The sequence below is a fragment of the Zingiber officinale genome, chromosome 1A, assembly GCF_018446385.1.
Source record: "Zingiber officinale cultivar Zhangliang chromosome 1A, Zo_v1.1, whole genome shotgun sequence".
Lineage (NCBI taxonomy): Eukaryota > Viridiplantae > Streptophyta > Magnoliopsida > Zingiberales > Zingiberaceae > Zingiber > Zingiber officinale.
This window is the reverse complement of record NC_055987.1, coordinates 42,945,214-42,957,068: the sequence shown is the minus strand read 5'-3', so window position 1 is coordinate 42,957,068 and position 11,855 is coordinate 42,945,214. Positions and strand designations below refer to the sequence as shown.

Here is an 11,855-nt window from a genome sequence, read left to right as displayed (position 1 = left end):
CCCCCCACCTCAAAGAAAGGACCACATGGTCCCCCTCAAGTATCGAGTCACTCTTGACCTGTTCAGGAACCCCTCAAACATCTGGTTACTCTTGACCTGCTCAGGGACTCCCCTCAAATATCGTGTCACTCTTGACCTGCTCATGGCCTCCCCTTGAGCATCGGGTCATTAACCTGCTGAGGGTCTCCTCTACTTTGTTCAAGGTTTCACCTACATGGTTCGATCTTGCAACCCCAATAATCTCCCCTCTCAAACAAAGGACGATAGGGTCCTCCTTAAGTATCGAGTCATACTCGACCTACTCAGGGTCTCCCCTCGAGCATCGAGTCACTGACTTGCTCAAGGCCTCCCCTACTTCGTTCAAGGTTTCACCAACATGGTTCGATCTTGGATCATGGGTTTAGCTAGTGCTTCTTCCGGTTGTTAGTCCGATGAACAACTACCTTACTCTGATACCAATTTTAGAACCAAAACATTCAGATATCTCCACAATAGTATGATATTATCCACTTTGGACCTAAGTCCTTATGAATTTATTTTTGAGCTCTATCCAAAAGTCCTCATACCAATAGAGATATCTTTTTCTTTTAAACCCATAATCTTTCCCATGTGTTTTCAATGTGGGACTATGTTTATAACCTTGCAATCCCAATAAATTCATGTTGCTACAAATGGGCAGAGTTCAGTGTCCCTTTGAAAATGTTTCACTTATTCCATCACTACTACCTATAGTTGAAAAGGATTCAAGGCCCCTGCTTTAACCATGAAGCAACTCTCAATGGCATAATCCACAAAACTATATAAAGGCAACACCTTCTCTCCATACTTGTCCTTGAACTTCTCAAGCTCCTTCTTGGCCTTTGCCCTAACTTCTTCCACCAACTCTAATCTGCAGTCCATTCGAACCACCTTAATGATGCTCACATTGCTCCTCATCTTCCCTGTGTTATCGTTGGACTCCATTAGCACGTCGTCCACCAGCTGGTAGAAAACCCCAACCACTTGACCATAACACTGCAATGCTTCGAGCTCCTAGTCGCTAGCACCACCTAACAGCCCCCCGCATACCACGGAGCACTCAACCTGTTGGTACCCCAAGGTAGTTTTGATGTGATCAAACAAGTTAGGTTAGGTCATGTTGTGTTTAACCCTGTGTCTAAGTGTGCAAGAACTTAGGAGCACAGGATGTCGAGCAAAAAACGTAGCTAGCCAGAAGGACGACACGGAAGAGAGCCGACGGGCTTGATGCATGTAATGACTCGGCCCCTCCGCCCCTTGGGCGGCCCAATTGGCGGTCCCTTGGGCGACTCAACTGGCGGCCCAAATTGGCGACCCCTTATGTCATCGACCGACGACCCTCAACCGTGCCGTTACTCACTAGGACTTCCCACCCCTGTCTAGTGGATTTTTACCTTCCCCATAATTCGAACTCTAGACCTCCAGGCTAAGTACTAGAGTTTATGAATCCTGGTAGCCAAGTGAGCGACACCCACTTGGCTACCAGAATTTATAAACTCTAGTACTTAACCTGGAGATCTAGAGTTCGAATCCTGGGGAAGACAAAAATCCACTGTCCAGGGGTGGGAAGTCCTAGTGAGTAACGGTACGGCCGAGGGTCGTCGGTCAACGACATAAAGGGTCACAAATTTAGGCCACCAGTTGGGTCGCCCAAGGGACCGCCAAATGGGCCTCCAGTTGGGTCGCCCAAGGGGCCGAGGGGTTGGGTCGTTACAATAAAAAGGGACCCTCGGGCGCCTTTTTATTGTAATGATTTGGCCCCTCGACCCCTTGGGTGGCCCAACTGGCGGCCCATTTGGTGGCCCCTTGGCGGTCCCTTGGGCGGCCCAACTGGCGACCCCTTATGTCGTCGACTGACGACCCTCGGTCGTGCCGTTACTCACTAGGTTTTCCCAGTTTAAGAATCCTGGTAGCCAAGTGAGTGTCGCTCACTTGGCTACCAGGATTCATAAACTCTAGTACTTAGCCTGGAGGTCTAGAGTTCGAATCCTGGGGAAGGCAAAAATTCACTGGCCAGGGGTGGGAAGACCTAGTGAGTAACGACACGACCGAGGGTCGTCGGTCGACGACATAAGGGGTCGCCAGTTGGGCCGCCCAAGGGACCGCCAGTTGGGTCACCCAAGGGGTTGAGGAGTCGGGTCGTTACAATAAAAGGCGCCTTTTTATTGTAACAACCCGGCCCCTCTGCCCTTTGGGAGGCCCAACTAGCGGTCCATTTAGCGACCCCTTGGTGGTCCCTTGGGCGGCCCAACTGGCAGTCCAACTAGCGACCCAACTGGCGACCTCTTATGTCTTCGACCGCCGACCCTCGGCCGTGCCGTTACTCACTAGGTCTTTCCACCCTTAGCCAGTGGATTTTTGCCTTCCCCAGGATTCGAGCTCTAGACCTCCAGGATAAGTACTAGAGTTTATAATCCTGGTAGCCAGGATTCATAAAATCTAGTACTTATCCTGGAGGTCTGGAGTTCGAATCTTGCGGAAGGCAAAAATCCACTAGCCAGGGGTGGAAAGACCTTGTGAGTAACTACACACGCCCGAGGGTCGTCGGTCGATGACATAAGGGGTCACCAGTTGGGCCGCCAGTGGGGCCACCCAAGGGGTCGCCAAATGGGCCGCCAGTTGGGCCGCCCAAGGGGTCGGGTCATTACAATAAAAATGTGTCTTTTTATTGTAATGACCCGATCCCTCGGCCCCTTGGGCGGCCATAATGGCGGCCCATTAGGCGACGCTCACTTGGCTACCAAGATTCATAAACTCTAGTACTTAGCATAAAGGTTTAGAGTTCGAATCCTGGGAAAGGCAAAAATCCACTGGCCAGGGATGAGAAGACCTAGTGAGTAACAGCACGGCCGAGGGTCATCGATCGACGACATAAGGGTTGCCAGTTGGGCCGCCATTGTGGCCGCCTAAGGGACCGCCAAGGGGCCGCCTAATGGGCCGTCATTGTGACCGTCCAAGGGGCCGAGGGGTCGGGTCGTTACAGTGCATCTGAGGGATGAGGTGCTGTGGAAGAGTATGCGGACAGACGAGAAGGAGGCGTGCGGTGTTTTTGATGGACGAGAAGCCAGAGCGAAAGCTTGCTCGAGAAGGCCGGGAGTTGGGTTCGGGTGAGCCCTATTCCAGATGGTTGAAATTACCTAAATGAGCGGAGCCGGAACGGAAAATCTGGACCGATGCGAATGAAACCGAAGAAGGAGGCCAGGACCAAAAATCAGCAAAGGGCTAATTTTTGGCCCCGGGGCGCCCAGACCAGTCCGAGGCGTCCGGAATGATTCTGGGCGCCCATAATCCAATTCTTAGCCATTTCGATGTGGCGTTTGAATGTTATATTTGGAATAAAATTTTATCCCATTCTAGGCGCCTGGAACCCTTCCAGGTGCCCTAAGAATGGCTATATAAGCAACTCTGCTCCCAGAAGCTGAGCACAATGAAAAATAGTGAAACAACACTTGTACGCTTTTTCTATTTAGCTTTTTGATTCTGTGCGTTCATTGTTGTAAGAGGTTTCTCCACCCAGAGGAGATTTTTAGTGCGCTTTTTCATCTACCTTGGATTAACAACCTCCTCGGTTGTAACTAAGTAAATTCTCGGTATCTTTTTCCTTTTAGTTTCTTTATTAATCTTATGCAAGTGTTCTTTTAATTAAGTTATAAGTTCAAGAAAGGTTGTGTTTGCTTAATTTGTGTTGGGGCTATTCACCCCCCTCTAGCCGGCTGCCAAGGGTCCCAACACAACCATCTCCCCGAATTTCTTCTCTAGTACCTCGAGAATCTCCTTCTCACTTCCAGCTGTGGTGCCTGACAATTCGAGAAACTAGCCTACAACCATTCCGATCAAAGGCGTAGTCAGGGCTGGGCTTTGCTGGGCTCTAGCCCAGTGAAGCCTAGCAATGCCTAGCAATTTTAGGCCTCACCTAGCAAGCAATGTCCAGTAATTTTAGGCTTCAACCTTGCTATGCTGGGCTAAGTTTTATTGGGCTCAGCAGTTTTAGCCCAGGCCAGTTGTTCAGCCTAGCAATGTCCAGTAATTTTAGGCTTCAACCTTGCTATGCTGGGCTAAGTTTTACTGGGCTCAGCATTTTTAACCCAGGGCAGTTGTTCAAGCTGGCTACGCCATTGATTCCGATGCAGTCGATGGCACGTGTGATCTCCGTGAGAATTAGAGGGATGATGGATAGCGGGATGGGGTCAGGCGAGGGAGTATGGGTAACGATATGCTTGTAGACAAGGGGAAACAGTGGATCATTAGTGATGACAACCATGTCGATGCCTAACAGGGCATGGGCAAAGGGATAGCCGTGTCGGAGCGGGGAGGCATCCATGCAGGGTAGGTTATCATGGACGAGGGAGGCGGCGTGGACCATCTCAAGTGCGCAGGCTATAGGAAAACCAGTAGAGCGGAGGCCAACGAATTCACGGGATGCAATACACATGATGGGCAATGCATGCTTAGCTCCAGGAGAGAGAACGACATGGTCAATTACCTTGTGGATGCTCTCTGGGTATTGGACGGGAACCGTGGCATCAAACACCTCTTCGATCTCGGAGATCATGGTGGTCCAATAGGTGCGTAGGTCAAAGGAGGCAAAAGTAGTGGCTGAAGAGCAACATGCAAGGAGATAGATGGAATGGGGTCTACAGAAAAGGAGGGGAGATGGGGCATTTTGGTATGAGAGAGGGGGATAAAAGAGAGAGGCAGAGAAGGCCATCGCAAATTGGAGATGGTGAGGATGAGTGATTATGATGGTGGATGGCATGTTTGGCTTTGTCATAAATTAAGGGCAGCTACAGATGTGAGGAGTAGGAGGGAGCGGGACTGCGGGAGGGAGAGGAGGCTAGGTGTGGGCATGGGGGATGATTTTAGCGGAGATGGATTTTTCATGGAGCTTTGGAGGCTAGCCAGGTTTTTCGTAGAATTGAGTTTTGGCGGAGTTGATTTTTGGAGGCTAGGTTTTTTGTGGTGAGGGTTTGTAGGTATTAAAAAAATGCTCATAGACAAGTCTTTTTTTAAAAGTGTTGTCCTTGACCCAACAGAAACACCAATAGACAACACTTATTTTTAAAAGTGTTGTCTTTAATAAGAAATAAAAAACATAGATAACGGTTTTCACTAAAAGTGTTATAAAAAATAATATTTTAAAAAAATGTTATCTTTTAAGTATTGTGTAATCCCAATTTTCTTGTAGTGTTACATATATGCATTGTAGCTAGCACTATGTGTTAGTTAGAGCCCTAGAGCCAATCATTTGATAATTGTATGAACTCATTATATCATATTCTTGTATATTAATAAAGGCATTTGTTTGGTTATTATACTTATTTGTATTAGTGCCAAATAGACTAAGTATAATAGCGTCCTTGAGTAGAAGGTTCATACCTATATCAATCGATTAGTTGAATCGATAGTGAGATGATATAGGGAACACTACTCTAAATCATTCCTAGTCGAGTATTAACATTCAGGGACAATGTTAATACAATAAGACTAGCATGTAGGTCAGCTCGATGACTTGATCTCACAAGTCATGGATATAGAGATATCAAGCTGACATATGGGTATGCATTAGAGAATGTATACTAAATGACCCGCCATGAGAAAGTATCATGGATCGTTATATGAGTGTCATATACTTTCTCATGTGGCTATTAGTATGACTATTAGTCCTTAGACCTGAAGTCACCATGGATCCCTACATAAGGAGTTATGTACTTTGGTTTCGTCAAACGTCACCCGTAACTGGGTGGACTATAAAGGCGATTACTGGGTATGTAACGAATTATGCAGAGGGATGTGAGTGATGTAGATGGGATCTATCCCTCCTATATGACGGGAGTGACATCGATATTCTTGATAGAGTAAGACCACGAAGTGTATGACCATACCCAAATGAGTCAATATGAGATATTGAGCTCATTTAATTGAGTGAGTCTACTTGGAGTTCAAGATTTAGATTGGTCAGAGGATGACACGGTCTATGCCTCACATTGATCAATCTAGATGTCTAGGATAGAAGGGCACTTGTCATATATTGTGAGGAGTCACAATTAATAGTCACAAGGTGATGTTGGATCTCAACATTCTTGTAACTTGGGTAGCAATGATGTATTGCTAGATGCCGCTCATTGCTTATATTTCTAAAGGAGTTTAGAAACATTGCCAACGTTACAAGAACCTATTGGGTCACACACAAAGAACAAGTGGATGGAGATTAGGTTCATATGATGAACCAATTGGATTAGGTTCATATGATGCACCAAAGATTGGATTCAAATTAGACTTATTGAGTTAGACTCAATTAGATTCAATTGTTGAATGAGTCTAATTTAAATTTGATTCATTGAGTCAATTTATATTAATGAATTGAGATTCATTAAATTGAAATTGACTTGAATCAAAGGTTGGATTTAACTCAACAAGGAAGACAATTGGTCAAATTTGACTTGACCAAGTAGAAGTTGAAACATCAAGTTTGACTTGATGTATTGCCACATCATAAGGATGACTCATCCTTGCCACATCACATGCCACCTCATGGAGGTTACAACACCTCCCATTCCATTTAATGTGGCCGGCCACATTAAATGAGGGAGTTATGTGTGTGGCCGGCCACACTAAAGGATGATATGTTTTTCATTTAGTGTGTGTTAATGTGTGGTAATTGGGTATCTTCTTCCTTGCTTCTTCCTTCTCTTCTCTTGCTGTTTTTTCCGTGACTTCCATGGTGAGGAGAAGATGGTTGAGTGAATCCAAGAGCAAAGGAAGAGTGAAGGTCACAAAGGATGGATACTACTAGTGAGTGTATAAGATTTCTTTTGTACCTTCTTCTTTTCTTCCTTTCCAATCCCATTCGAGAGCTCTAGAAAGTGCTAGCACACTTGGGGCTCTCTTCTCCATCCTTTGAGTGTGAGAGACACTCCTTGTTCGTGTGGATATCATTAGAGGAGTGTCTACGTTGACACTCTCGAGATCCGGCGTACCGTTGGACGAGCGGGATTTGCGAGGGCACGCATCAAAGGTATAAAGTGTTTTCCTTTGTAGATCTACTGTAGATCGTAGTTTATAACTCGTACTCGTGTTTTTGAAATTTTTCCTTGCACGGATCCTACGGCTTTGGGTGATTCGGGGTTTTCGCGGCCCGAAAAACCCAACAGTGGTATCAGAGCCACGTGCAAGGCTTGCACGAGTTTGATTTTTGGTTATATGAAAACTAAAGTTTCTGTAATTTTCTGTAAAATTATGATTTTATAGTTTTTATGGGTAATTTTTCCGTAGAAGCGAAGCACAAGTGTCTCGGCACTTGTAGGCTTCGGCTACCGGAAAGATTTTTCCAAAACGGCTTCGTTTTGCCCCAAATCCGTTTGAGACAGCGGGCTTGGGTGCCATTAGATCGCAAAGGAGCAACTCACGATGGTTATATCGTGGGTAGGGGTACTTCCCCTAACCCCGCAATGGGATTTGCTCCGCGATTGCACCCGAAATCGCTAAAAACGAACCCGCCGGGAAGATTTTTCCGAAACGGCAATGTCTCGGCCCAAATCGTTTTGGGACAGCGGGTTTAGGCGCTATTGGATCGCAAAGGAACCCTCGCGAAGATCACGGGTAGGGGCGCTGCCCCTGGGCCCCGCAAGGGAATTCGTTCCGCGATTGCGTCCGAAACCGCTAAACGGGACCGCTGGGAAATTTTACTCGTAAAAATTGTAAAAATTATTTTTAAAATTATAGAAAATTTTAAAAATATATAATTTTGAATTATATATTAATTTTGTGATAGTCATGGCCCAAAAACCCAATATGATTGGTTGTGTTGTAATTCATAATACGGCCTGCGTGCCGTTATGTGTTTGCGCGTGTTGTATGTTTTTATTTATTCGCGACCTACGCGTCGTGCCTTCTCTTATATTCTTGTTGTAAATTAGATTTAGACTCGAATGTAACTTGAGTTTCAAATTGTAATGTACAAATTGGAGCGGTGGAGGGTCCACACGAGACGGAGTTCCGAGGAGGGCACGAGCAACACAAGGTGGTCAAAGGGAGGAGCTTGGAGAAGCTGTTGACCCTAGGTTGACCATTCGATCTTCTCATTGGCTTGAGAAGATCGTAGTAGGGCCATGACTAAATCACAAATATATTAATTAGTTAATTGCTTATGTATATGATGCATGTTTAATAAGTAATTAATTAATTAGTGTCTTACGATTAGATTAGATCTAAGTCGTGCACATGATGCACCCTTGCGATTAGATTAGATCTAAGTCGTGCACAAGATGCATCCTTTTCGATTAGATTAGATCTCGATCGAACCAACTCTAAATGCCTAACCGTGCCGTGATACATATCACTACCTCGATCACATGTATTGTTGAATCTGCCAAAGCAGAGCAATACATATTATCTTGGTAGGGTATGGAGGGACAATCTTGGTCCCGCCTATCAACGCATGGGTGAATACAAACTCAATTAGATTGAGTATTCCTAGTTACTCAGTTGGATCGAGTCAACTATAAGCATTCTTCCAATAGTTGGAATGATAGGTCAAAATCACATCTATATTAACTCTCGGGCGTATTAGCCAAAGCTAACTCGAGTTTTAATATAAATGCGGATATTGATTTTATAAACAAGAGTTGCATAGAGATGTAATTGGTAATCGTTACCTACCGATTATACTAAGCCTTGGGCGTATTAGCCAAAGCTAACTCAAGGGTTAGTATGATGTGGATCTTGTCCCACAAAAATTATAGAATTCAGTGGGAGCATCATTTAATTAAAGGCCTAATTAAATGATTTTAAAAGAATATGATATTTATTTCTGCAAATTTTCTGTTGTAGATAACCATGACGTCGAATACGAACTCTTTCTCCTTGGTTCGTCCTTAAGAAGGACAAGCTCAGAGCAAATTTCTGGACTGCACAGAACCGAGAATAGTTCTCACTCGGGGCGTGACGCTTGGAGTAGCCCATTCGGAGGCTCCTCCTGCCACTCGCGAGCTGGCCGGGATGCTTACAAGAAGCATAAAGATGACGCATTAGATGTGTCTGTCTTATGCTCGCAACCATGAACTCGAGCTTGAAGCAACATGAGTTGATGGGCGCTACGATATGGTTGAACATCTTTGTCACCTATATCAAGGACAAGCAAGGCACTGGAAGAGGAACTCCAAAGAATACCTGGAAGATCTTACGAAGAAGAGAAATAAGATTTCTACTTCAGGTATACATGTTATAGAAGTCAACCTCTCTATTTCTTCATCGTGGGTATTAGATACCGAATGTGTTTCGCACATTTGTACTAATGTACAAGCGCTAAGAAATAGCAGGGCATTGACGAAGGGTGAGATAGACCTACGAGTAGGCAATGGAGCACGAGTTGCTGCTATTGCTGTAGGAACTTATCATCTATCTCTTCCCTCTGGGCTTGTACTAGAATTAGATGATTGTTGTTATGTGCCTGCCTTGACTAAGAACATAATTTCAGTTTCTTGTTTGGACAAGAAAGGATTCTCGTTTATAATAAAGAACAAATGTTGTTCTGTCTATTTAAACGATATGTTCTATTGTAGTGCACCTCTAATAAACGGACTCTATATTCTAGACCTTGAGAGCCCTATCTATAACATAAATACCAAGAGGTTCAAGTCAAATGACATGAACCAAACCTACCTCTGGCATTGTCGCTTAGGTCATATAAATGGCAAGCGCTTATCCCAGCTCCATAAGGATGGTTTGCTGGACTCATTTGATTTTGAATCATATGAGATATGCGAGTCATGCCTACGAGGCAAGATGACCAAGACTCCCTTTAGTGGGCACAGCGAGAGAGCGACTGATTTGTTAGGACTCATACATAGTGATGTATGTGGCTCTTTCAATGTCGCTACTAGAGGCGGTTATAGATACTTCATCACATTTACTGATGACTTTAGTAGATATGGTTATGTGTACTTGATGACACATAAGTCCGAATCCTTTGAAAAGTTCAAAGAATTCAAGAATGAAGTACAGAACCAGCTTGGCAAGAGTATTAAAATACTTCGATCAGATCGAGGTGGTGAATATTTAAGCCATGAGTTTCGTGACTATTTAGCTGAGTGTGGGATTCTATCCCAACTCACTCCTCCTGGAACACCATAGTGGAATGGTGTATCCGAACGGACGAATCGTACCTTATTAGATATGGTACGATCAATGATGAGTCACACAGATCTTCCAACATATCTATGGGGATATGCTCTAGACACGGCAGCTTTTATTCTCAACCGAGTTCCATCCAAGGCCATGATAAAGACACCATATAGGATATGGACTGGGAGAGATGCCCAGGTGTCTTTCATGAGAATTTGGGGTTGTGAGGCTTACGTTCGACGTCAAGTCTCAGACAAGTTAGGACCCAAATCCGACAAGTGCTATTTCATCGGATATCCCAAGGAAACTAAGGGATATTACGTCTACATTCCCAGTCAGCACAAGGTAGTTGTGGCAAAAACTGGGGTCTTTCTAGAAAGGGACTTTGTTTCTAGAAAGACTAGTGGGAGCACGTTCGATCTTGAAGAAGTTCAAGATGCGAACAATAGCACTGATGCATCGATAGAAATTGAACTGGAACCACAAAGTGTTGTGGATGATGTTGTTCCACAAGGAGTTGAGGAACAACAACCGGTTCAAGTAGACATACCTCTTCGCAGGTCTGATAGGGTACGTCGTCAGCCTGAGAGATACTCATTTCTCTTGTCTGACCATGATGACATTGTGCTCATAGAGGATGAGCCTACCACCTATCAGAAAGCTGTGATGAGACCAGATTCCGAGAAATGGCTAGAGGCCATGAGATCCGAAATGGAATCCATGTACACCAACCAAGTATGGACTTTGGTTGATCCACCTGAAGGGGTAAAACCCATTGGGTGCAAGTGGGTCTTTAAGAGAAAGACTGACATGGATGGACTTATCTATAAGGGTCGCTTGGTAGCTAAAGGTTTCAAGCAGATTCATGGTATTGACTATGATGAAACCTTTTCTTCAGTAGCGATGTTTAAGTCCATTCGGATCATGCTTGCTATTGCAGCCTACCATGACTATGAGATATGGCAGATGGATGTCAAAACCGTGTTTCTGAATGGAAACCTGCTCGAGAATGTGTACATGACACAACCTGAGGGTTTTGTAGATCCACAGCATGCTAGCAGAGTATGCAAGCTGCATAGGTCCATTTATGGACTAAAGCAAGCTTCACGGAGCTGGAATCTTCGTTTCGATGATGCAATCAAATAGTTTGGTTTCATCAAGAACGAAGATGAGCCTTGTGTCTACAAGAAGGTTGTAGGAGATATAGTTGTCTTCCTCATATTGTATGTGGATGACATACTACTCATTGGGAAGGACATCCCTATGCTTCAGTCTGTCAAGACCTGGCTAGGGAGTTGCTTCTCAATGAAGGACTTAGGTGAGGCATCCCGCATTCTAGGGATACAGATCTATAGGGATAGATCTAAGAGATTGCTTGGCCTAAGTCAGAGTACATACATTGACAAGGTACTCCTTCGGTTTGTCATGCAGAACTCCAAGAAGGGATTTCTGCCGATGTCACATGGCATGAGTCTTTCGAAGACTCAAGGTCCCTTTTCTAGAGAGGAGAGAGACCGTATGGATCAGATCCCTTATGCCTCAGCCATAGGATCGATCATGTACTCCATGTTATGTACTCGACCTGATGTCTCGTATGCTTTGAGCATGACAAGCAGATACCAGTCAGATCCAGGTGAAAGTCACTGGATAGCGGTCAAGAATATTCTTAAGTACTTAAGAAGGACTAAAGAATATTTCTTGATATATGGAGGCAA

At 44.7% G+C, this 11,855-nt stretch overlaps 1 protein-coding gene across 1 annotated transcript; it reads right to left on the bottom strand.

Moving 5' to 3' along the window:
- Window positions 1-726: 726 nt before the first annotated feature.
- On the bottom strand, window positions 727-4,570 carry LOC121997722 (heterodimeric geranylgeranyl pyrophosphate synthase small subunit, chloroplastic-like). Its single transcript, XM_042552312.1, has 2 exons — window positions 4,085-4,570; window positions 727-981 (listed from the first exon to the last, which is right to left on the bottom strand). The coding sequence occupies exons 1-2, from the start codon at window positions 4,568-4,570 to the stop codon at window positions 727-729; spliced, it is 741 nt and encodes a 246-aa protein (XP_042408246.1).
- Window positions 4,571-11,855: the final 7,285 nt, after the last annotated feature.

Excerpts from the sequence above, each read along its gene's own strand:
- LOC121997722 (XM_042552312.1), bottom strand. The coding sequence starts at position 4,570 with ATGATCTCCGAGATCGAAGAGGTGTTTGATGCCACGGTTCCCGTCCAA. Across the intron at positions 982-4,084 it reads GGTTAAAAATGCTGAGCCCA|CTGGTGGACGACGTGCTAAT; the intron begins GTAAAACTTAGC and ends GTTTTCTACCAG.